The sequence below is a fragment of the Lichenostomus cassidix genome, chromosome 3 (assembly GCF_008360975.1).
Source record: "Lichenostomus cassidix isolate B80296 chromosome 3, HeHo_3.0, whole genome shotgun sequence".
NCBI lineage: Eukaryota > Metazoa > Chordata > Aves > Passeriformes > Meliphagidae > Lichenostomus > Lichenostomus cassidix.
Window position 1 is genome coordinate 63,674,097 of NC_139483.1, and position 26,426 is coordinate 63,700,522.

General features: G+C 39.2%; 1 protein-coding gene across 1 annotated transcript in view; it reads right to left on the reverse strand.

Annotated features, from left to right (window-relative positions):
- The window catches only part of SLC35F1 (solute carrier family 35 member F1), a 224,799-nt gene that overhangs the window by 97,646 nt on the left and 100,727 nt on the right, over window positions 1–26,426 (reverse strand). Inside the window, exon 2 of the mRNA XM_085056100.1 lies at window positions 1,390–1,565. Coding sequence (XP_084912226.1) covers window positions 1,390–1,565 — 176 coding nt within the window. The remainder of the gene's footprint in view (window positions 1–1,389; window positions 1,566–26,426) is intronic.

Sequence of the window (26,426 nt, forward strand, 5' to 3'; positions counted from 1 at the left end):
CAATCCTACACTCAGAATAATTATTTTTAAACATAGTTCTCCAGAAAGCTGCTACTAATAACACATTTTAAACCTTTGGCAGAGCAAAGTATGTGGTGATGTTTCCCCCTACACAAACTGAAATACCAAGACAGTGAAACACTGCCTGAGCAATCTCTCCTTACATAAGAGCCAACATTTCTTCTGCAGATTGGCTCTCATTGCCTCTGAAAAATGTCAGAGGGAACCAACGTTTATAACACCTATGTTGTAAGATGCTTAAGTGCGTTGTCCTGGAATACAGAGGTATATTTTTAACTGTTAATTTTTTGCCTGGAAAGGAAGTCCTTACTGCTGCGGAACACTTTTAGCATTGTATCATGAGATTGTACTATGAGTGAAGAACTTAAGCTTCAGGGTTGTTCCCAAAACATTAAAAGATGTAACATCAAAGAACAATCCAAAAATCATTGTTCCTGTAAGAAAACATGAGCATTTCAGTATGCTGATAAATGTACCACGGCCTAATACATTTTGTAGTCATTATTCTCAGCAGAGCCCTACCCTCCTTATGTCAGTAGAACACATGATATTTTTTCTCTTTTATTTAGCTTCTAATCTACATGTTCTGTGAAGGTGAATAAATAAAATTATTACCAAAAAAAAGAGTGGGTGAGAAATGTACTTAAATGCATTCAACTCCCACACTTCACCTATACATGAAATCTCAAAGAATGTATATAATATATAGATACCTAATATCTCTATATAATATATAGGTATTATAGATATATAATATTATATACAGACTGTCGAACAGAGGATCATTAGGCACACAGTACCAAAGCATACTATGATGCATTTCTCATTTTGGAGGTCAGATTGATTACATAGGCCCTGTGGCATAGCAGTGCTAGGGCCATGAAGCTGCTCTGCCCACACAGCAGCCCAGAGAGAGAGCACCCCAAAATCTCTCCATCTCCTACTTCCCAATAGCTAGAAATTGGCTGCTATTTCTTTCTTTCTTTCTAATAAATGAACTACTGAATTGCCATGATCAGCAACTAGGACTAGTAAGCTCTCGTTTGGTTGCATCTGAGCTCTCCTTAGTCTGCCTAAGATGTAAAGCACACTAATATTTCCCAGCAAGGCAAGACCAATTAGAATTCAAAAGTACTGATATTTCTTTTAGCCTTTAGGTAGCACCCCAATCCTTGACATCTAATTATTTGTTCTTTGCTAATGAAGATTTATTGGGGTTTTTTTCCAGTTCATCAAATATGTATTATTAGGTAATGTAAATCTGGAACAAATGTTAGTGAGATATGTGTCTAAATCACATTGCTTGTTGTTGTTCTGCAAAGGACTTTATCCCTGTTCTCTACAAAACAGTTTCAGAGAGGCACTTACCTTGTCTGACGGCTAGTGTTGTCGTGTAGACCAAGAATAGAAGGATATAATTGAGGAAGCTCTGAAAAACAGGTGTGTTGGCATGGAAATCTTCTGACAAATACTTGCTTGTGAGACCAATGCCACAGATAAGGAGGGAGAGTACTTGGCCAAGTGCCACAGACAGCAAGAGATCCCTGAAAGGAATGAGAAGAACAGACATAAAACAATCAGCCTCCTCACTAAGGAGAAAATACTCATCCTCCTCCAGCATCATGTTCAGCATTTCTGGGACATGGAAGAAACATGATGCTTCAGTCAATAAGGGGACCTGCAGGCCTATAGCCAACATAACATTTCCATTATTTCTGCTCTTATCATGGGCGTAAACGTTGCGCCAACACAGTAGCTTTTATTCACATGTTAAACAACAGCAGATGGTGCATCCCTACCATTTAATTTTGCATTTCACATTTCACAAAGGATAAATGACAGTTTAAATCAACCAAAAGACAGTACTGCTCCCTTTGAGAATCCTCCCTAAAAGAAAGACCCAGGAGTATCATTCAGACACAGTGGAAAACAGCTCTTTCAAGACTTAGTAGTCACAGAGAAAAAGAAGATAAAGGATCATGTTTCACCACCAAGGTGAATATACATTTTATCATATAAACTATTCTTTCCATCTACTATGCAAATATATTTATATTTTCTCTTTACCACTGTTTACTTTTTCTTCTGCTTGATGGGAACAGGAGGTTCCAGTTTTCTCTTTCCTGTCTCCTGATTCTTAGAAATGTATTTTCTGGTTTGGCTTCTTGCTTTAATATGTTTTTCTTATTTTTCCTCTCCAGTGTCCTCTGCATTCTCCTATTACAACCCCATTCTCTTTCCCCACAGGTCTCAAATAGTTTCTCCATTTGTGCATATTCTCTGTCTTCCTACAATTTTCTCTTTACTGAAGAAATTGCCATATCTGAAAGATCTTTTCCCTCCAAATATCTACATCTCTTTTACTCTTCTTGTAGAATTTATTATCCAATGACATTGCCCAACAGAGGCCAAAGGAGGACAACAGCTCTCCTTTTCCAAATTTTGTCACAGGACCTCCTATAGCCACAACACAGGAATATTTGTATTTTTAAAATCACCCTCAAGGGTTTTTCCAGGTTCCCCAAGTGTCAGTACTCTTGTGCTGACCAGGTCTTCTCCACAGCTTCACCTGAAAAAAGGACATCCAAAGGGGACATCTAGTCTGAGCCCTGCCCAATGCTGGTGTTGCTGTCACCAGCCCCCAGAAGAGGGGCTGAGCTCCCTAGGGGAAGACATGAAGGAGAGGAGCATGCTCTGCCAATGTCTAATGTGAGCCTGGAATGAGGAAAGGGAACTAGGCAATCCTAAGGGAGCAGAGGAAGGAGGGCAGCACCCTGCTGAGCTGTAACAGTAATTCATGCGTGTTCTCTGCCAGACAGTTTAAAAAAATATTGCTTCAAGGCTGCTTTGCTTTCCCTGACAGATTCCCCTGACCTCGGCTCTGCGTGTTTGGCAGTGATGAGCATCTGTGCTCCCACAACTTGGTAAACTGAAGTGTCAAATTTGTTTCCCCTTTTCTCATAAACAATCCTCCCACTAATGTGTCATGGTGTCAGTCATGGCGTGATTTAACCAAACAGACACTGGAAAGCACAGGAGGCTAGTTATATTCAGCTAACATACCTCACTGACAAACAGCCTGACACACAGAGTAAAGAACAAACTTTATTGTGCTAAACCCTGAGTTTTGATGGGAGACTGCTGGATAAGCAGCGAGACTCCACTAGTGCTACCTCCGCTTTCACATTACTGTGAAACACAACCATGGGAAACAAAACACTCGGCAGAGGTGACATCCAGGACCATGATGCAAATGCTACCTAGACTACTGATCCTCAGTTTCTGCTGTTAGCTGCTCTGCTGTTGACATGGAATAGGAAATTTGAATAGTGACTGCAATTTAAATCCACATATTAACCTTGCACACTTGTTTGTGGTTCTTCATTTAGGTGGATATTGTTTCCTCCATCCTTCTCCTGTATTTAAGTTTCCATGCAGGGGTGTGCCCTTGCCTACTGCCATTTTTGGAGTTTCATCTCATAAGTAAATTAAATTTTTGCAAATCTGTTGTGTGCTTTACGTGGAATGCAGGTGTGTCTCTGAATCTTAACCATGCCTATGAGTGAACGTTGTATTACATTCATGGTGGGACTGCATCTGCTCTGATGAGAAGCATCTTGTATCCTACATAGATTTGCATAAAGCTAAACACATCCTCTCTCAGGAAAGGATTTTCACAATAGCATATTTCTTGTGCCCTATGGCTGTTAGCTGTTGGGAGCCACACTAATCATTAGTTTTTCAAGCTGGTGGGAAGTTTGAAGAGGTCTTAAAAAAGGCATATTTTTTTACTCAGCTCTTTATACTCAGGTGGGTCACCAGGCCTATCCAGTTAGTACTGATATTTGTAGTAAAAATCCAACCAACAAAACCTGGAAAATACCAGGAAAATTTCAAGGCTGTGTATGACAGCTGTAGCTCTCTCTGGTGTATATTTTGATTCTCTCAGTGTTATTTTGCAATTTATAAAACAGCCATATTTTTTCATAGTTGATTCTTTGCCAAGTCATTCAACCACATCTACAAGTGGCAGTTTTCCCTAGAGTCAATGTCTACAGCATGTATATATATATAGATAGATATAGATATAGATGATATAGATATAGATACACACACATATACAGGCTGTACTCAGCTTCCACATTTTACATTTCATAAACTTAAAACCAGGAAGGTAATTCAAATTTTATGGTGTTATTCTTAAAAAGTCATTGAGAATACCTTTCTATGCCTTCTGTTAATTACAAAACATGTCCAAAAATCCACTTGCTATTGTGTTATTGAAGTCATCAATGAACACAAAGGGTAATTGGAGTTCACTAAACACAGATATGGACAAGAATCAAGACTGTGAACCCAAACACCTCCAAGTCTGTAGGTAAAGTTTGGATCAGTAATATCTCTCTAACCTGAAAGAGCTTTTGAGTAAAAATTGTCTTTTGGACAAAAACAGAATGTAGAAAAACAGAGAAAACTACTTTGTAGGAATCCAAGTGTAAGTAGTACTGTCAATGTCACTGTCTCTCAAAACTGAGTACATACATACTGCTTGTTTCTGATTTTTGCACACATTTCGTATTTCTAATTATGTAAGAAAACTCATTCTGAAATCAAGCTGTTGTGCTTCTCTTCCAGTCAGCACTTAGTTAAACATTTCACAGTTGATGCATGACACAGGATACAAATCTATTATTTTTACTTCATCAGTGCAAAGAGTAGCATGTTAGATGTTTAAGCAGAACTAATTCAAATGCCCATGAAATGCTCAGACTTGAAGCAAAGATGATCTGTTTTATAAAACTGAACTACTCCTCAGACTGTTCATGCCCACATTAAACTCTCCTGCCACACCTAGAGGTATGTTCATTACAGACATGAACACATGTGTGGCACAGAAGATCTGGTGTGTCCCCCTTCTCTCACCACTCTTGGTTGTGACACACTAACCATTATCATGGAAGACAGATGGAATGAAAAAAAAGTAAGAGAAAGAACATCACAAGATCAATAAAATGCTCATTTTTGCCTTGGTTGAATGGAAGAGAACAACTCGTCTCTCTCCAAACAAAAAAAAAAAAAGTGTAAACAAATCTTAATTTACTTGTTTAAATTGGCGACAATGTCAGCAGCAACACAGAAAACCATAACTTTTTGATTAACGTAATAAACAAGATGCCTGAATTTTACAAAAAAATGCTGGTAATGTTAACTGTATTTAATATTTTTACTGGAAACCATGATCTAATAATACAAGAGTCTTAACTCCTGAGCCTTTAATACATGGATAAGAATAATAACATACTCACTCTTTTTTAAGAAGAAGGAGCAAGCAAATACTGAAAAGAAGATTTCAATGGCTGTGGAAAACCATTAGACAAATGAGAAGGAACTAACTCAGTGCTGTCATCTCTGGCATTCGTAAGTATCTTCCCCAAAAATCACAATACTGTTGAAATATGCAACATGGCTCCTATCTGCAACACTTTCTGTGTTGCTTTTCATATATTCCACCACTCAAAGACTGGCACAAAGGATGATTTCTTCCCTAAGTCTTTGTTCTATCATGCTGGCTTCAGTAGCACATTCATTCACTGAGGAAGCAACATTCATTCATATCTTGAAGAAAGGCTGTGTAGTTTGAGGGCCTTCAAACAGAACACCAAAAGAAGAGTCTCACCACAAAAAGCTTTATGAAAGTGAGGGTTTCTGCCTTTCAGGATACAATTTCTCTTTAGCTGAGTGCTATTCTATTTCTCTACTTGTATTCTATTTAAATCAAAATAAAGTAAATCTTCAAAAATCCCATTTTCCCTCACTGACACCAACAGTACATTCTCAAACCAAGTTAAAACAGGGGAAGATGTTCAGCTTGTAGCTAAGCTTTGATTTCATAAATGCATAGAATCATTGAATCATTTAGGTTGGAAAAGGTCATCTAGTCTAACCATTAACCTAGAATCAGATGAGTATTTTGAAGTGAGAAGTAGGTCAGAATTACTCCTAAACCTCCAGTCATGCTGCTATGTGGGTTTTTCATGGTATCCTAACAGAAATTAAAAAATAGTTCTTTATCATCTCTTTAGAAGTGGAGTGAGAAGACAAAGCCTCATCTTTACGTTGGGAGCCATTTAATTCTGTTTAAATGTCTGGGCTGGTAGCTGCCGTGCATCCTTTTTACTTGCTCCTCCAGGCATATGGAAATTTCTGTCACTTGAGTTTCTCCTTTTTTATCAGCCATGACAAAGCCAAACTTCTGAAGGCAGACATTCTCATATCAAAAAACTCTGAAGCTAGTGCTTGGTTCCTATCACATGCACACTGGCATATTAAAGTGTACTAAACAGCTATCTGCAGGTTCTCCTGTAATTACTTTTCACAAAGTTAAAACATTTAGCTCTGAATACTAGCTCATTCCCATGTCCTCCCCAGAATACAGAAAGACTACTCACAACACAAAATCGAGGCAGTGCAACATTCAGAAGGAGCCACACAGTCACAGCTGCTGTGCTGGAGAATCAGTGACATGCAGAGGGTGGCCAAGCGATTTAAACATTCAGGCCTACTTAACTGACATTAAATCCTGTTTTAAAGAACTCTCCATGTCAGTTTAATTTAACTGCTTTCCCTCCTCTCTTTTGTACTTTATTTGGTATCTTTCCACTGATAAGTCCCCACTGCATCAGTTTCATGGTGTCTCAGATGGTAAAGAACAGAAGCTACCACTACTTTTAATCTCTAGCATGAGGTGTGTTAATCCTTCAGCATGCCACAGGCTCCAGCAGACAAGAGATTGGCAGTCTGTTTCCTGAGCCAAGATTTCACTAGAGGACCACATCTGTAAAGGCTGCTTTGAGGCACTGTTAGAAAGGGCCTGCAGGCAGGAGCATGCTTTCTCCGGGATAGTAATGACTGCCACACAAAGTCATCGCTCCAAATGTTCCAAGCGTGTATTTAAAACCAGGGAAAACAGATACACTTCATTCAGAGACTGACAACTGCTATGCCACAGCAAAGTTGATGATGTCTGTCACAGCACTGTGATTCTGCCAAGCTTCTTCACTTGAGTGCATTTTACTGCATTTCTATAAAAGCGTGAGGAAAAATAAAACAAGGTCTTAAAAACTTCACATTGATTCAAAGTGAGCGGAAGTTATGCCCCTATAAGAATCCAGTTAAATTCATTTAAATGCTTACAGGTGGATGTGGAATCTTATTTTAAGATTCTACTTGTCTGGTAGAAATTTTGACACATATTACCATAGAAGAAACAGGAGCAGCACATGCCAAAATCACAAATACTAACTCCCATCACCACCATGGAATGTGACTGTTTTCACTGCAGCCTAAGTTCCCCATTTGAATAGCTGCTTAATGAGGACACGGACATTACTTCCATATTTTGTGGTTCGCACTTAACACTGACATAGGCAGCTTGTGAAAGAATAAATTAACAAGATTTGTTCTGCACAATCAACTGAGCTCTCACTGAAAGCTAAAGCTGCAGATTTTCTAATAGCTTTGAAGCATATGAAATCTCCTATTAGTCCTGCATTGCTCTGAAATTGATTGCACCCAGAGATCAAGATTCTACCTTAACTTTGAATGGAAACTTATCTTTTCTTATTTTCCCCTTATTCAGACATGTCTGTTACACAGAAGAGAAATTCTACAAGCTGGCACATGCAATCCATCCCTCCTCTCTGCATCTCAGCAGGGTAAGGGTTGCAGTAAATATCTTCAGTTAATGCATCAAAGCTGCTGCACACTGCTTTAGAGCAATTTACAGAAGCAGTCCCAATATTCTATAATTAAAATATTCACAGCACTAATAGCAACCAAGTCTCCCAACACATATACTGATAATAATACCACGGGCTGATCTGCCATGCTATTCTATTGGTCAACTACTCCCACAGCCTACATTCTCTGCAATCATTCTAGATGATGTCTCAAGAAAATATAGTGGATTTGTAGGTCTAAATAAAAGACATTTTTAATATTTCTGGCAAGGAAGAGCAAACCAATGTAAAATATTTTCAGAATGTAGATATCAAGCCATTGCTGAACAGTGAAATACCAAAGTCTGAATCCCAGCTAAAGCCACACACTGCATTAGAATATGAACAACACTAATATTAACCTACAAATCAGAGAGTGAAACCCACGCAGCAGCAAGCCTGTCCATCACTTAATTCCTACTGAGTCATTATTTTGAAATCTTCATTGCATTTAAATGATGTATATGCTTTGTACTGGGTCTCAGCACAAAGGGTGGGTTTTCCACACAGTGAGTTGCAGAGTACCTCAAGTTCCCACTGATGCTCCAAAGAAATTCTCTGTGCCTTAAGCTGGGGGTAGGAGGGGAGCTCTGCGCCTTCTTGCTCTCATCATCCCCTCTTTCCACCTCCCCAGCAACTCTTCACTCACACTGCAGCTCTGGATCAAGCTCCACAGCTTCTTTCCTCAGCAGAGCCCAGAACCTCACTGCAGTATGCAAGGGACAACCCTGAGGGGCAGCCAGGGACAGCCAGACCTGGACATGCAGCCAGCACTTCCCAAGAGTTGAAGAAGCCCCAGCAGCCGCTGCCTTGGCTGGAAGGACGTTCTGGGCATGGGGAGAGCTGCCCATGTTTCTTATCCTTTGTGGTTTTTTGGCTTTCCTAGTTGCTTTGAGGCTTTTCTATTCAAGGCATTAAGGTTGTAATTTGTATTCAAATACAACTGGGCTTGAATTTTAAGAGCCTTTTGGGAAGATCACTAAAAATCAAAGTGTAGGTATATCTGCCTCAAAGCTGTGCCTGATTCAGACTCTGCTGCTTTTCAGTGATAGCTTGAGGGACTAGCCCAGATTGTTGACTTCAGATGAAAACAAAGCAGAATCACATTCAGCAAGCCTTGGGAGTCTCTGAAGCAGTTTCTTAAGATGAGCTTTTACCTAATAAATTTCCCAAATCTGGTATATTGCCAATTACAGCAATTCTTGAAAATGGGTTTAATTTATCATAAGCTTATAGCCAAACTTCACACACAGATACACAAACATGCTCATAGATATGTGTGTTTTACAACACTTTAGTAACTGGAATTTTTTAAAGATTATTCTTACACAGATAAAACATATCCCTGCACTTAATAGTTAGCTATATACTGCTCAATCTGCTGCACTGACACTAAGTGCACTCCTTTTTTAATTATTATTATTATTGAATAAGATAAACGTTTAAAAATAGCAAAGGAAAGCATGGTGACAAAACTTCCATGCTATTATCTTGATGGAGTCCAGTGCTAAATCATTATAGGCAAATTGGAGGCAGGGTGTGTGTGTTGGTGCAATTTGTTTATAGTCAGCTTCATCCTACCAGCGAGCCAACAAAGAAAAAGAAAATATGCTTGTCCTAAAAACCTGCCTAGGTTTTGAAACAGACATCTGCTTTCCAATCAGCAATTTCCTGGCTCTTTTTCAGGTAAAAATCACCAGACTTGGAGCCCCAGAGGTTTTTTCTCTTTAAGAATGATGGACTCTCCATATACAATTCTCGGCAACTTCTCAGCCTATACTGGATAGACTGAAAATATTTCAATCTTTCTGATGGAATCAAAAGTACAATTATAGATGATCATGTGATAAAAGGATTGTATTTCTGGTTATTTTAGTCAAATAAATTGACTGAAGCTAGCTGCAGCTCATAAATTTTTATAAATTCCACTGTCTACCCAAGTAGACTAGAGAAATTAAGGTATATCAATATATAAATATGTAAATATTTGATCTAGATTGGAATAATAAATGACAGAATTAACTCTCCATAGGAGAGCTTACAAAACTAGTCACAAGCAGAATATGGTACTTTTAAACAAGTACTTCTTCCATCATTATCTAGAAATTAATTCACAAGTGATATTTCCAGTCTTAGAAATAGAGTAAGAGACTCAATTATATATTAAGAGTGAGCTGTAATTTTTCAGGCTAGAAATCCATGTGACAGCTACTGAAAATACCACATTTTTGCCTATGAAATCTAGGCAGTCATTGGGCTGCCGATCAGTTATTTTTATGATTCAAGAATAAAGCACACAAATAGATGTGGTTTTGAGATAGATATTTATCTTTACTTTCTTTTAAATGCACCAGTCTGAGCTTTCAGCTGTTGAAAGAAACAAGGATGTGGAGGGACTGATCTCTATCTCTTGTAGAAAAGAAACTCACTGTCAAATTTCATTAGCTCATCTCACTTGCAGTGGTTTTCATGCCTAAGGCTCAGGACATTATAAATACAGTGACGAATATCTTTAGATAGTATGGGAAAGAGTTTTAAAGTTTCAGTTCAGTTAAGATCATCATTAGCTCCCAGTTTTCTCAGAGGAGCTGAGAGCCTACAGTAATAAACCGGGATGATTCCCAGCATCAAGAAAAATAGCTCACTAGTGCCCAAAGAAGTACAACATCACTTCTTATTGCTCTCCTGCCATTACTGTACAGTGCTAATACAGTTTAAACTGATGGGGGTTTATGGACTCTTACAGCTATTGAGAGACAGTTGATAAAGGAGGAGATGAAAAGCACTACAGCTCCTGCTATACCCCTGCCACTGATAAGCCAATCTTGATTGAATGGTCTGATGGAAAACAAGTTTAAATGACTCAAGATTCCTCAAGTGATAGATGCTACTGTAACTTAATTCAGTGTTGTCAGAAACACAGAAGTATGGGCTTGGAGTTCCTAGAAAATAGTATGTATGTGAGTCAGTATGATGGATGATTTCAGATTTTTCCTGATGCTACCGAAAGTGGCAAAAATTGTTTCTGAATTTCTGTCCCCTTAAAATTCATAACTCTAAGCGTATGCATTTGTGAGTACTGACTGTACATCTACAATTAGGCAACTAAAAGAATTCTAGTTTACTTATAAAACTAGAGGTCAAAAAAAGACAGGTATGAATACTGAATGTGCAAAAATGCGCCTATGAATATCACAGCTGGCTTTTGGAGAACTAAAACTACTAATTTAATTATTACAAGAGGTAGAAGTTTTTTCTATTTTTTTAATATCAGTGTATCTGCAAAATAAATAACAATGATTTTTCATTCTAGCAATGATTTTTCATTTTAGAGAGCATTTAATATCTAATGCAAAAGTTTAATTTAAAAATCAAATATATCCACATGGATTTTGCTTGGATAAAACTTCAGAACACGACAGTTACTTTTTTTTTTCCTTGCAACTCTTGAAAATTGTTCCAGAATTGACATACCCTGCTTCTGTGGGCCACATTTTCTCCCCAAGTAGACATATGCAATTCCCATAAATTTGAACCTTCTTTACAGTAAGTTCCAACTCTATAATCTACATGCCTGAAGCATGTAAAAGAAACCTTAAAAATGTCCTGAAGTTGGCCCCTGCATATTGGCCACTTAATTACGCTCCTGGTGCAGGAAGACAAAGGATACCCACATTAGCATTTCATCAAGGACAGCACTAAGCTGTTGCACACTTTTCCAAATCTCCATCTACTTCAAAGGAGAGATGCTCATGTGCCTGTGGCTCATTCCAACTTCAGCTCTTCAAGGCTCTGACCTTCTTTTGCTTTTTCCCATGTGTGAGTTGTATTGCTGCTACCTCATTCTGCAGCCCCTCAAGCAGGAGTAATGCTCAAAGTTGCTTGCTCATGGATATTATGACAAACACAAGGACATTAAAATTTTATGCATTTTTTTCCTGAACTGTTCTTTAATGCAGAGAGGGCAGGATTTTCCTCCCTTGGGGGAGTGTCTTTCTCTATCCTTTTCTTGCCTATGAAGCTTGTATGCTGAGTTTCAGGGTGGCACAACTTCATTATGGAGGAACAGAAAACACTCCCAACAGATCTACCACTAATCTGATGGTTAATACACCACAGGAGGCAGAATGTGTGAGTGCAAGTCAGTTTGGCTGCTTTACTGAGATGGTGTCACCAGCTGGTGAAGAGAAGTTGGTGCTCCAGTTCTAAAGAAATTGCAGAGGCACAGCTGGAGAGTGAATCCTGTTTTGGGTCAGTACCAGGGCTACAGAAATGAGAGCTTTCAGTAGGCTACAACCTTCCTGGCCCAGCTGGATCAATTGTGAGTGCCCTACTTACACGACTTCAAAGGTGTGGAATTTTCTTCTGTGTCTGCTACTGATCCTTGCTGAAAACAAGGTCCCTCTAAGGCATTTCGAGTTGGGTGCCCAGAACTGACTCAGCAATAACTCAGGGGTGCTTTAACAGGTCCTCTCTGTCTTTCTACCTCTAAGATACAGAAGGGTCTTGCAGGAAAGGAAGCACTTGGTGAAAGGAGGCACTGCAAAGCCAGCCTCCCAGGGAGGTGGAGTGCAAGTACTTCTCTCTCTCCTTGCTTTTGTTGGTCATTCAATACACAGCCAGAACTACACAGGAGGCACAAACTTCTGCATCTGCATTTAAATTTTGATTCCTTATAATTTAAAAAGAAAAAAGCTATTTTAAGTGGAAATTACAATGGGAGAGAATTTAACTCCTGCTAAATGAAAAGTCCAACAACACTAAGCTCTTCATTTTTAGGTATGAGTGTGCTGGTTCTGGTTTACTGCTTTACCCTTAGGCTACAAGATAAATCTCTCCTTTCCTCTCTTCTTTTCAATTTGGTGAAACAGCATGACTGCCTCTGTCAACACAGTAAATTTACTACAGACCTGCCACACAATGATGGAACAGGCTCAGCTGAAAAAACATAAGGGCACTGATCTCATTTTTGCTGTTTTATTAGAATTCAGAATTGCAAGGTGTTTGAAATAAATAAAAATAAATAAATTGTAAGTGATCTGGGAGGTTGCCAGCTGAAGATTTTTAGAGTCAAGACAGAAATTTCTGGCCTACAGGATCCTGCTGCGGTGCCAAATGTATGACTGAAGTCACTGATGGCCTAAAGAATGAGAATGATGAATCACTTAAATTAAAATGAAACCTGTTAAAAAAAGGGAGCTGTAAGGTCCTCTTGAAGGAGATAAACCAAGTGACATTTGCCAGAGCATTGCTCCCTGCCTTCCAGGCTGCTTTACTGCAATTTATTCACAACAGTAGTATCTAAAATTCAGATATGCAAAAAAAAGAAAAGAAAAGTCAATCATGTAAAACAGATTTTCAGAGTGGGTACAATTTTGCCTTGCCATCACTGAACCATAGAGTCATGTAAAGGCAATGAGCAGGCTGTAACCAGGCCACTGAAGGTGTCCTCAGTGCATGCTGCTGAAATGCCATCTCTTTCCCATATACAGGCCATGGCATGCCAAACCACTCTCCTGAACCAGGAGAACATGGATCAAAATTTATGTTCCAGCTGCAGCAAATGACATCAGCCTTGTGTGGCTTTCCCAGTATATGCTGGGAAGTTAATCAGCACCATGCTACTCTCCTGACAGTGCTGGATACAGAGGAGGCATAAATCTCCTCTTCCCCTTATCCTTCAGCTGTGCCAACCTCCTCATCCCTGACACTGGGAAGTGGCACCCCTGTATTATCCCCCTGATGGTTCTGCATGTAGTGTCTCACCAGTGGCACCTGTATTGGCTCACCTTCACAACATCCTGATCAGAGAGATTCATAGAATATCCCGAGTTGGAAGGTGCCCACAAGGATCACTGAGTCCAACTCCTGGCCCTGCACAGGACACCCCAAGAGTCACACCATGTACCAGAGAGCATTGTCCAAATGCTTCTGGAACTCTGTCAGGCTTGGTGCTGGGACCACTTCCCTGGGGAGCCTGTTCCAGTGTCCTACCACCCTCTGGTTCAGAATGGTTGAGAACTAACATCTATCTAGTGGTTATCTTAATATCTAAGTTAAACTTCCCCTGGCACAGCTTCAGTCCATTCTCTGGGGTCCTGCCACTGGTCACCACAAACAAGAGATCAGTGTCTGCCCCTCCTCTTCCCCTCATGAGGAAGTTGTAGACAGCGATGAGGTCTCCCCTCAGTCTCCTCCAGGCTGAACAGACAAGTGACCTCAGCTGCTCCTCATACAGCTTCCCCTCAAGGCCCTTCACCATCTTCATTGCCTTTCCCGGGGTGCTCTATTACAGCTTTATAACCTTCTTGTACTGTGGAGCTCAAAACTACACAGTGCTCGAGGTGCAGCCACACCAGAGCACAGCAGGACAGGACAATCACCTCCTCCCACCAGCCTGCACAAGGCTCTGACTGCTCTCTCTGATGGAGCTCATCTCTGGTGAAGACAGCCATGGAGGATCCCTCTCCAGCTCAGGCATCTCTCCAAAAGGATGGCTTCTCAAAACCAGAATAAAAAGTCCATTGGTGTGCAGGGAGGTTTCCTCACAGACCAGCTGCTTTTCCTCAGCAGAGGACCTTTTGCCTCCCAGCCGTATACAAGTGCGGTCACAACCTTCAGCTGGCAGGTTTATTTTATTTTCCCTCCCAGCATGATTCACATCTGTGCTTGTAGCAAAGAGAGCAGGGGGTCAGTCTGACAGTTGAAATGAAAAGTGTGAGGAAAAATCAGGGATTAAATCATATTCTGTGTAAGCATGACATTTGAGACATTCTGCTCTAAAGCTTTAGACTGCTACTGTAACAAAAATATACACATAAACCTACCATTAGCATTAAAAAGATTAGGAAGAATTTCTGTGCTATTCAATAGCATTTGCTCTCTAGAAATCACCCTCTGAAAGGCATCTAAGGCTGTAGTTATAACTGAAGGATAAAATCCCAGTCATAGCTCTCAGTTCCCTCGCCTTTCAGAATTGAAGCTAGCCATTAAATCGGATTTCACTGTAATGATATGCATTACGTTTTCCATTGATGGCTTTTTTTTTTCTTCCTAGTAAGAAATAAGGCAAGTTGAGAAAAGTCAGAAATTCTCTCATAGCTGCATAAGTGAATCAAGTGACACACCTATCACACACAGCACACACTCTGGGCTAAGTGCTCATGTTCATGGGGCCATCCTGCAGCATGACTGCAGCTATCTAACACATTGCTTTTGAGCAACACTGCTTAATTTATGTATGGAAGGGGTTATCTGACAAGGGCCATGTGGGGCTGTAATGTACCTAAATACTTCAGCGATGTAACAAAATAAACTACCTTTTAATTTACTCCCTTCATTTACTTCTGGAATAAACTAAAATTTAACTGAGTTTGAATTAAATTAGTTTGTATAAGTCAAATGCTCCTGTTTGTAAAGCTCAGTGAACACATTGATCACCCATGGTTATATCTGAGCTAAGTAGAGCCAACAGGCCACGACAGGGCTCACTGTGACTTGGCCTTTCCTAAGCCACTGCACTCATCCCTCTGTTCCCCCCATGAAAATTTTGCTGTAGGTCAAAACCTCCCAGTGTCCTGCCCTGGCCAGGAGCAGGGAAATGCAGAACAAGACTGAAAAGTTGGTGATACTTGTGAAATACCATGACTATGACTTACCAAACAGGATGTCATTCTGCTTCATCAGATTCTGTTCTTTGTCACAATTTATTTTCTTGGGAAGACAGATGGAAAGGATATCACAGAAGACTTCAGATGCAAAAATATCTTTACCCACCAAACCCAAATTTGGCAGGACAATGGCCCTTTAAATGAAATCAATTAGGATGATTTTTCTCTTGTGAATATTTCCCTGTTGTTCCCTAAGTCTGATCACTAGGTCAAGTGCCTGTACAGACATCAGAGGGCCTCACAAGGGAAATTATCTGAACAAAACAGTAGCAGTCAATGAGAAAATTTTGGTATCAAGTCATGCCACATTGCTGCTACAGCTTCCTTACTGCATGCACAGTGGGCAGGATATGGCCCTTCAAACAGGACAGCAATTTCAGACCCTGACACTATTTTTTGCTAGTTTACAGTTTACACTGTTGGGAAGTATCAAACTTTACCTGTGTGCACTGTACAACTGTGTGAGGTAGAGAATATCATCAGTATGATATTAAGGTTATATAGAAATATATTTGTTACAAAAAAAATTCAAGCTCAACTAATATCATTATGAATATGCAGACATACTTGAGAGATATCATGGGACCAGATGAGACAGATTAATCTTGTAATTAATTGTGTGCTTGAATTTAATTTATATGCTTTTATTATTTAGTACCTGTGTCAACCACTTAATTTGCCTGCAAATTACTTCCTTATATAATATTAATGAAACATTCTATATTGAAATTCATCAAACTATGGAAATCAGATATTAGGAAGACTCATATTATCAATTTATCATCTTCTAGTTTAAAGCAGTTCAAGACCTGTGGTGTCAGAAACCACTCCTTCAAGAAGAGTATTTCAGTTCAAGAAAGAGCATTCATAGCAGAATGAACAATGTCTTTTCACAGCCAGAGATCAGAATCAAAAATCCAATTTACACTGTGGAACAAACTACAACAAGACTTTGAGAAGGAAGAAATAACAACAGTAATATTAATTTAAATACAAACCTTGCACAAAGGTCAATGATTTTACATCTCTGTACAGATGACATTCCGAGAAAATGAAGATCACAGAGATTTATGCAATAAGAGACCTACAAATTGGTCTGCACAACCTGCTTAAAACACTTCATGCCCAAACATGGAGATGGGACTGCTTGGGGTGCTGAGGAGCTGCTGACTGAGCACGGGGAGAGATCAAATCAATGAGAAACATCAGAGTAATCACTTGTTTAATCTTTGCTAAATTGCTTGCTTAATCTTTGGGTTAGTCTAATGAATGTTTAGGGCATTCCTGAACTACTCAGTTGGGAGGGTGCACTGCTGTATTTCAGAAGGAGAGTCTGGGAGTGAGAATGGCTGGGAATTGGCACTGTTGTGAGAAAGGGAAGAAATAGCTAAGATGAGAACAACCTGTCTGCAGGGTCCTTGGGGGTGATACCAGGTCTGGCTGGGATCAATTACCTACCTTTATCTCAACCCATGTATTTTTTATCTTACTTTCTCCCCTTGTCATGCTGAAGTGAAGGAGTGAGAGAGCAGCTTGGTGGGCACCAAGAGTCAGCCAGACGAGGTCAATCCACTACAAGAGTGAAGAACATCTTGTTGCACCTCTGTGCAGTCTCACACAATGACAGAAGCAAAGATATTTCACTTTAAGACACTTCTGCCCTCCTTCTGCCTGTGCCTGATGACACCAGGAACCTGGAAGGAGTGGCAGCAGCAACCATGCTGAGGCCACACTGTCTGCTGAGCTTGTGTCACACCAAGGTCAAGCAGTGAAAAAAAAAACCAAAACAACCCTGCACCTTCTGACCCTGTGGCAAATACCTGTCTGATTATTTCTGCAAGGTCAGACAGACAAAGCAGTTCCAGGATATGCTTGTGGGATGGAAACTATGGTCCTTAGTCCAGAGGTCTTACCCCTGCAGTGGGGATCAGGCAGAGCAGGCAGAGGGGGATTTTTTCACCATGTCTAGTTCCAGTTCTACCACATACCTCCCATGGACATCTTCAGCTCTCCCTGCCTCAATTTACTCTCCACTGTTGTGTCTGTTCAGGTCAAAAAATCTCAAGGAAAGGACTCCTTTCTATATTAAGTGAGCACCTACCGGAAAGCCTTCCTTTATGTGAGAAGCAGAATAGGAACTGAGGGGCAACAGAAAAATAGTTTCAGCAAGAAAACCCAGTGGAAAGTGCCTTCCAGTGCTGGAGGTTTCACCCCTCCTAACTCCTTGTAGGCAAGACCCTCTTATCCTGCAAAAAGTATATTGTACTGACTCTTTGTAACTGCAATTTATTTTTTAGCTGGGAAAGCTGAAGCCTTACACTTTCCTTTTTTCCATTTTCAGCAGACCTTTTGTTGTGTGACACCCTTTGGTTCTTTGTAATAAAAATGCTTTCATTGCCTCGATATATTGATTTTCAGTTTCCTGAATCTTTGTGCTTTTCTACTAAGGTTTTGCTGACACAGCTTAGGCTGAACCTCACAATCCCATTCCCCCTTGCTCCTGACTGAAGAAATAGTTCTCAACAAACTGGATGAAGCTCATTAGGCATTTAAAAATTATGTCCATTCACTCCAGCCTCCTCTTTTGTCCATTCTTTTAATCTCTTCCATCTTCCTCCCACTGTTGCTGGACAGAAATTGAATACAATTAAGACTGTTTTTGTTTTAAAAGCAAACCTCTGCTTTGGTGAACTTGCTCTGCAGACAACTGGTCTGTTGAGATAGCACAAGGGATAATGGTTTTAAACTGAAATGGGGGAGATTCACACTAAATATAAGGAAGAAAGTTTTTACGATGAGGGTGGTGAAACCCTGAACAGGTTACCCAGAAAGGTGGTACAAGCTTCATCCCTGGTAACATTCAAAGTCAGGTTGGAAGTGGCTCTGAGCAACTGGATCTAGTTGAAGATGACCCTGCTCATTGCAGGAGGGTTGGACTGGGTGAGCTTTAAAGGTCCCTTCCAACCCAAGCCATTCTGATTCTATTTTGCCATATAATTATGACAGTTACAATTGTGATCTACACATGTGGGATTTTACAGGCAATTTTTTTCTCACAACTATAAAGGTACTGGGGTCAGAACCTAACTTGTGGAAGAGATTTACACTGACAAAATTCAATGATGGCATGTCCAGTCTCACTAGATGTGAACCTGATATTATGTCTTTATTTTTTTTACTTCAACCAATTAAAAAAGGACACAGAGAAAACCAGATTCTTTAAAGTGAAATCTGAGTCAGGCTGAAAGTCTCAGCAGCCAAACATTTTTCTTGTCATTGTGAATACCCTGGAAAAAATGGCAACACAGACTGCCAGGGTAAGTGCTTTTTTGTTTCATTATCAAGCAAACAAAAATCACATGTAATTTCATACCTAAAGTATGCAAGGTTCACAATTTGAGAAGAAACTTGCAGAGGAAAAAAAACCTTCTTCGTACATCTACTAACTCCAGAGTTTCGTACCTCAGATTTCACTGGCTTCCTCCTAAGTGAATCCCCTCAAACCCATCTCACTGCACTTACATTCTCAGAACTTTTAATATAATATTTAATATAATATTTAATGCTTAGATCACTTTTGGGAAGAGTAAACCAACACAGCATAGACATAGACAAGACAAAAAGCAACCGCTGCTTGTTTTTTCATAATTCTTATCTGTTTCTTCCTTAAGAAATCTGTTTGAGTTTCTTAATTTTTTCCAAAGAAATTCCTTTGACACCAATTCTAGCATTCAGGCAGCTTCACATCAAACAGCTAACTCAAGCAGTACAGTATTTAGTAAAATACACAGCTTGATACTTTTCATGCTGTGGTATTATAATTAAAATGGAAACAACCCATTTATGCAATCTAACCTGGGATATCAAACACCAAAACATTCTACAGAGCAACTCTAGAACTGAAATCAGCACTTTTTGCACAAAACTCTCTTTTATAAGGGTATCCAGTTTTAATTGACTTCAGGGAATGGGAATCCATCAAATTCCTAATTAAGTTGTTTCAAGGAAAGCTTATTTGAACCTTATGTCTAGAATGAATTTTTGTAGTTTCAACTTTCTACCACCAGGTCATATTGTGGCTTTTGTCAGCTACCTGCTGTATGAAAAGAAGTTAAAAACGGGAAAAAGAAAAAAATTTAGCTACAAACTGCAAGTTTAGCAGATAAATCAGAAATAAAGCTCAAAATACATTGAAGAAAAAACAGTTTCTCAGAAGAGCTTTATGAGGGACCAGCAGCTGGCTGAGCCTGTAACTAGTTGTGCTCAGCACGACCTGGCATCCTGGCTAAGCTACTTCTGGTTGGGAAGCTACTGCAGAATTGGTTTTTGCAAACAAAAGTTTTTTCAGTGAAGCTGTCTGTTACAGTGACAGCTAACATATTTGAAAAGAAAATTAAAACTAATACAATTATTGCAGGTATTCATTCTCTTTTTGTCTCTTTCTCTCTCTCTTTTTTTTTTTTTTTGCATTTGCATTTGCATTTGACTAGGTTGAGCTCTGTGTAAGTTCCAACAAAAGAACATAGATATAATAAGCTATAATGTCATCAGGGATCCACATATCCATTAACGTTGACCTCCAGCATAAGACGGAACACAGGACCTCTCAAAATTAATGTCTGTTTGAATCAGAGCACATATTTTATAAAGGCATCCAGTACTGTCCACTGTTCAGCAATGGAGAGACTTGAGAGTCTTGACATTAAGTTGCTCCAGAGATTAATTACCTAATTACTAAAATCTATGTCTATTATTTTGATGAGGAATTTGTGTAGCATCAGCTTTCACCCTACAAATTTTTGTTTAACATATACAAAATTCTATCAAGTCACCCTCTAATCTTATTTTTGTTTAATTAAACAGGCCAAGCTTCTTCAGCCTGCCACTATAAAACATTCTTTCTTTTAGCACTCTTGTTGCTGTTACTTAAAACTTCTCTAGTTTATGCCTATTATTCAATCTTGAACAATGAATGAGAGGGTGTTCCAAAGCCAGTCATACCTTAACCAAGACCTCCTCAGTATTCCCTTGTTCACATAGCAAAAATGTCATTATTCCTTTTGCACCACACACTCACAGTAGAGGTCATACCCTGCTAATTCCATACACAATGTCACAACCTTTTCTGATACTGCTTTCTAGGACAGAGCCAACAATTCTATCAGCATGGTCCATGGTATTTACTCCTATATGTAGTCCTTTTACTTGTCTTCATACAAACTCCTGCTGCTTTCTTGCATTTTGTCCACAGCAATCAGAGCAGACCACTCTGTACAACAGCTTGTTCTCTTCACTGTTATCACACCCCTTTAACTTTGTGTCATCTGCAAATTTTATGTGGAATAATTTTCTCTCTTCTTTTACATCCACTGATAATAATGTAAAATAGCACGCAATTCATCATCCTGTGTGCTCAAAGAACACATTTAGGTTTAGAAACTGCCACTAAGCCAGTTTTAACACTATCTAATGTGTGTACAATATTGATTTTGTATCATTCTACATTCTTAATCAAAATGTTGTGTATTAGCAAGTTGAAAAGACTGAGAGTTGAAATACACAATTTTAAGACTGTCCCTAAACTAGCAACCACCTCAGAAAAGACATAAATGTATTTGACAAATGGTATTCACCATAAACCCACACTGATTAAAACTAATTACTTCAACCTTTCCTTAATATTTGATTAATCAGATGCCAGATATGCTGCAATGTCAGATCAATGGCAAGGTGATAGGGCAATGAATATTCGAATCACCTCTTTGGTCCTTAATAAACCAGAACAACAGTAACTTATTTCCTCTTCTCTGGACCTCACTGCCAACCAGCACCAGCAGCACAGAGCTCTCCTCTGGATGCAGATTGCATGATCTTGCTTATTTACAAGTGTCCAGCTTCTGGTTTCTATCTCCCTTAGCTAGGGCTGGAACAGGAAGTATTTTGTTGTTGCCATACAATATACCTCCTCGATTTTTCAGAGAATCCTTCTACTACTTCATTTTCTCTCTTGAAGCAAAATAAACAAACAACTTCCACCCTCTCCCCACTCCCTGCAAGGACAGCACAAACACCAACCCACAAGCAAAGCAAACCCACTTCTCCTCCTGCTTTCTGCCTCTCCTAGCCTCACATGCTTCCTGCAGTCCTCAGCTTTTGCTGCACATCAGTTCCCATCTGCTCTCCTTTCCTTTCATTGGTTATACATTCTAAGTCTTTTTGTTCATTTTTTAATGTAGTCATGAAAGCACAACTGACTGGAAGGTAGAATATTTTTGGTGTTCTTTTAAGAAATGCTATGAAACACTTTCCAGACAAACTAAAAAGAAGACTGGAGAAATAGCTAGAGAATGTGCTCAGTCAGAGAAATCCATTCAAATGCAAGTAATGTCAAGACTGGTGGCATTTCTCAGCTCCATTTAATGTCAGGAAACTTTCAACACCAATAAAACTTCACTGTAGTCAGAATCAAATTTGTTTTACTGTTCTCCCTCTGTCACAGTCTTTCACTATATGGACTGAATACTGTTTTCCAAAACATAATTTGCATAGGGATGAATACTTTGCTATGCTGATCCATAGAGACTGTGCTTCTATAGCTCAGACTTTGAAGTTTTTCAAGATAGGTAAGAATAACACTTTTTAAATAATTCCCCACAGCAGGTAAAGAATGTTATAACTGTGAGAAGGGTTATTAGACTTACATGAGTCTAACTGACTTGTCTCAGTAATAAAAGACTCACTTTCTTTTAGCAAACCAGAGGTTTTGCACCTGGACATGCAAGAAGTCTGTACATTTTAAAATCTATTACAAATTGTGAAAATAATTTTTGCAGAAAAAAATGAGCATAATTAATTTTAACATACTGCTTGAGCCATCAGAGAAGGACTTAAAAGGAAATTAATTGCTGGAAAGTTCATGTGAAGCTCTTCATGCCATAGAATAAAATCTTGGTTTCCCTGAAATCAATAAGATCAGTGCTGACTATTGAACCACAGGGTTTTATCTCCTTATTATAGCATGCATTGCCTTTTGAATTTCATTGTAGCAACAGCTGGATTCAAATTAAAATCATTCTCCCTATTGCTTTGCTGAAATATCAGTTGTGTTCCTCTTTAGTGATCTAAGGAAACAAACCATATTTTCACTATTAAAACGATGAAACTTTACCAGCAAAAATGTGAGTTGATTCTGGCTTACTTTTTCTGTAAAAATAATGGTTTATACTTTGATTTTAAGAAAGAGTGTGTAGTGAAAACAAAAGCCTAATTTATATATATTTTACCGAGAAAGCCAGAGAATCATAGAAATGTCGATTCACAGGGATGCCTGGATGCCATCTAGTCCAACGTTTTGCTTTTTCACCACAGCAGATTAGATTAGTCTTAGTTTTGTTTATTCTAGTCTTAAAACCCTCCATGGATGGATAACCTATAACTTGTTCAGATAACCTTTTCCTGTACTACAGTACCCTCCTAGCAAAGAATTTTTCCCTAATGTCAAGTCGAAACCTGCCAAGACACAATCTGTCCTACTGTGGCTTTTCATGTTGGAGTGATTCAATGTATTAGACCTGAATATAATGTCCAGTGTCACAGGACACTGCTTGCCCTACCCTTCTACATAAGTGCATGGGAATTAAAAAGCACTTAGGCTGTCAACAGAGAGGGGTTGGCTTCTCAGTGGCTTTTTCCAGGACCCAGCAATATGTGTTTAGCATAATTAATGTAAAGGCCATCAGTCCATATTTCCACAACAGCCAGGCTGAAGCACTACATTCCTGTCAATGCAAGTCAAGGCTGCACTCTGGGCAGGGTGCAGGGCTGGGCTCTGTTTTTGTTCTAACACTGCTCAAAAGACTGGCAGCTGTTTTCTTTCATTCATATTTCCATGAATAATACCAATTCTTTCCACATGCAAGGCAGAATGTTACAGATGTGTCATCTTTCGAAACACAGGTATGTGCTGTTCATAGTTCTAAATGCAACTTATATCTCACTTGCCTCACTCATGTAAATAAATGCCCTTGATGTGAGTGAATAAGTATGGCCTTATACATGCCTTATTCTCTACTTTCATTACTTGTAGTTCTGTTTGCTGGCATGCACTAAAGGAAAGAAATAGTATGCCAAGATGTGGAAACCCATTATCTTGATAAAGAGGATGTTGTTCAGCTTCTATGGGAAGTTTAGCTGATGGAAAGAGATGAGAAAAAAGCTTCTTTATTCCCACTTTTTTTTTTTTTCTTTTAAGGACTGTGCCTGCTACAAGGATATACAAGACTAGCAGTAAACAATAAAAAAAAATAGAAAAATAGCAAGGAGATGAACCAAAGCATGCCCATGCAAATCTTACAGTGCCGTTATTTAGAATGTAATTACAATTACTTGTACTCCTGATTTCAGCAGTCCCAGGAAGCAAATTTCCCCTCCAACACTGTCAGTTTTTTGAAAGGCTACATAAACGTTAAAAATGTGACACTGCAGCCTGGGTTGATAGGCCTTCCCCAGCCATTACTGTATTTTGTCCTCCATTTGTACTAAGCCTGCTTATCTAGTCAGCCCTGAGCCGAACTAAGACCACAAAACCAGATATGCTTGCAGGACAACTTAAATAAATATTAACGCTTTATTTCTGTTATGAAAAGGTGTTGAAAATGAAGGCAACAAACATTATGAAATGGTATAAAAATGGATGTGATAAAAAGGGGACTCAATTATCTGTGCCTCACCAATTTCAGGAAAAATCTCCAGCACTAGGGGAGGATGAAGCCTGAATGGGCATATTCCTGTCCTCTGGGGTTATCAGTTCCAACCCTTTTTTCAATTCACAGACATTATCCCCCACTTCATGAGCATCCTTGTGAAAGGGGCCATGGTACACATTTTCTACAGAGAAGTAACACATTCCTGCCTTCCTTTATCCTCTTGACATTGGGTCTATTTCTAATGGCAAACATGAAGTGACTTAGCAGACACAGTGGAAAAGATAATTGATTAACCATGTCCTGGATGAATTATCAGCAGCAAAGAGTGAAACCCACCTGCATGTACAAGGTCTATAATGCAGTTGGACTTTTTAAGTATTATTTGAATGGTGCCTAGGCTTTCTTTACTTAGCTTTTCAAATGGATGCTCTAGTCCACCTTAGAAAAGTGAACAGACTTTGGAGAAAAGTGCCAGTTGACACCTTGTGATAATTGGATAATTAGCAAATTAAACTGAAATACTCCCTAAGTGATGTGAATCCTACGCAGCCATAAAGTCCTCTTCTTCTGGGGAGCAACAATAGCTCTTTGTGTGGAATGCAGCAATATTTCAATGAACAAAACTATGAATTTTCCTTTTGCTCTCGGTGAAAGGTAATGATTTTGCTGGATGAATAAGCTTTTGACATTTTAATGCTGAAGAGAAGGAAGTATTTGCATATAGGGTTCTCCCCCTATTTTCTCCATGGTTGAAGCTAAGCTCTGGCTGTTCCCCTCCTCAAGCTTTTCTCAGCACTCTCCTTTTGCCTTAATAAAGTCAGTTTTCCCATGTTGTGATCAGCTCAAAGCACAGCTTTCTGGTCTGAAAAGGAAATCTTTCCACTTAGGAAAAAGGATGGTAATTATGTTAAATGAATGTTAACGTCTTGCTAATGAATGCATTGCATCTCTCCTAAACATTTCTAGAAAAAGAAGCAAGCAAAGAAACAAAAAATAATCAGACATGTCATTCATTTACCAGAAGTATTAATTAGAAGTAATTAGAAAAAGTGACTCATTTTTGAAGTATACAAGATTCCTAAAAGGAAATACAAAGATTTCAGCAAGAGTTGAATAGATATATCTGTATCAAGTGGATAATCATGTGCAAAAATACAGTATTACACACATAAAGGCTTTCATTTTGAGGAAAAAAATGCAGTTATGACTTTTAAATTTCCACTGATAGTAATCAACAGTTGCCATAAACTTTCTCAGTATCAGATTGTTTTCACTGTCCAAGATCTAATTTGCATTTACCTTGATTTGTTTGCTCTTCGATCTTGTTTACTCTTACAAGACCAAAGATTTCCCCACCATTTACTTCCTGCCATCTTGTCTCTACTTACAGAAAAATCTTTATTTTTTCCCCTTTGAATACCATTCTAAACTCTCACAGAATTTTAGTAATGTCTCCTACATCGAGACTATGAATTTCCACAGTTGTTGAATCTAGGTAGAAGTTAACTGAATGGAACAAATTCATCAAACCAGTCTCTCTTCTGATTCTTTTCTGAGTCACCTTCACTGAACCAAAAGCCTGGCTGAGCTGTGGCTCAGCTCCCAGCAGGTCAGTGTGGCTCTGAGACACACAGCCTGGCCTGTGTTACCATGTGCCTCAAGAAGCTCCAGATCTGCCCATCCCCTATGGCATTCAGTCAGCATGCACACCTCGTCTCCTTTTTTTACTCTCCCTAATACTAAGGGCCACATAACTTCCCAGTTTGCAAGTATAATATTTTTTAATCCACTGGGACACAAAATACTTTCAGCAACCGCAGATAAAAACATATGTAAATATTAATCACTTCACCCTGTTAAAACCCTTTCACATTAACCATCTATAATGTGAAAATTCACAGCTATTGAATAGCACAGGTCAGTTCTACAGAATCAGGCAGGAGAGAAAATGTCTGGCCACACACAACAGGAACTGCAGGGCAACTCAGCTGGAGAGGCTGCTGTGCAGCCTCTCCACGTGCCTTCTTCAGTGACAGAGGTGAGAGCAGCATCCCAAGAGGTGGCACTGAGGTGCCCCTACTAACACATTCCAATGAATCTTTAATGGCTGTTTCCCTTTAGTGAATCTTTAATGCCAGGATGTATAGCATAAACCAGAGAGCAGGAGCAAAGCCGTCAGGATGCTTTAATCTTTGCTGCATGGTAGTTTTTTTGATACCCACTAAAAAATTAAGAGTTTATGTTCTAATATT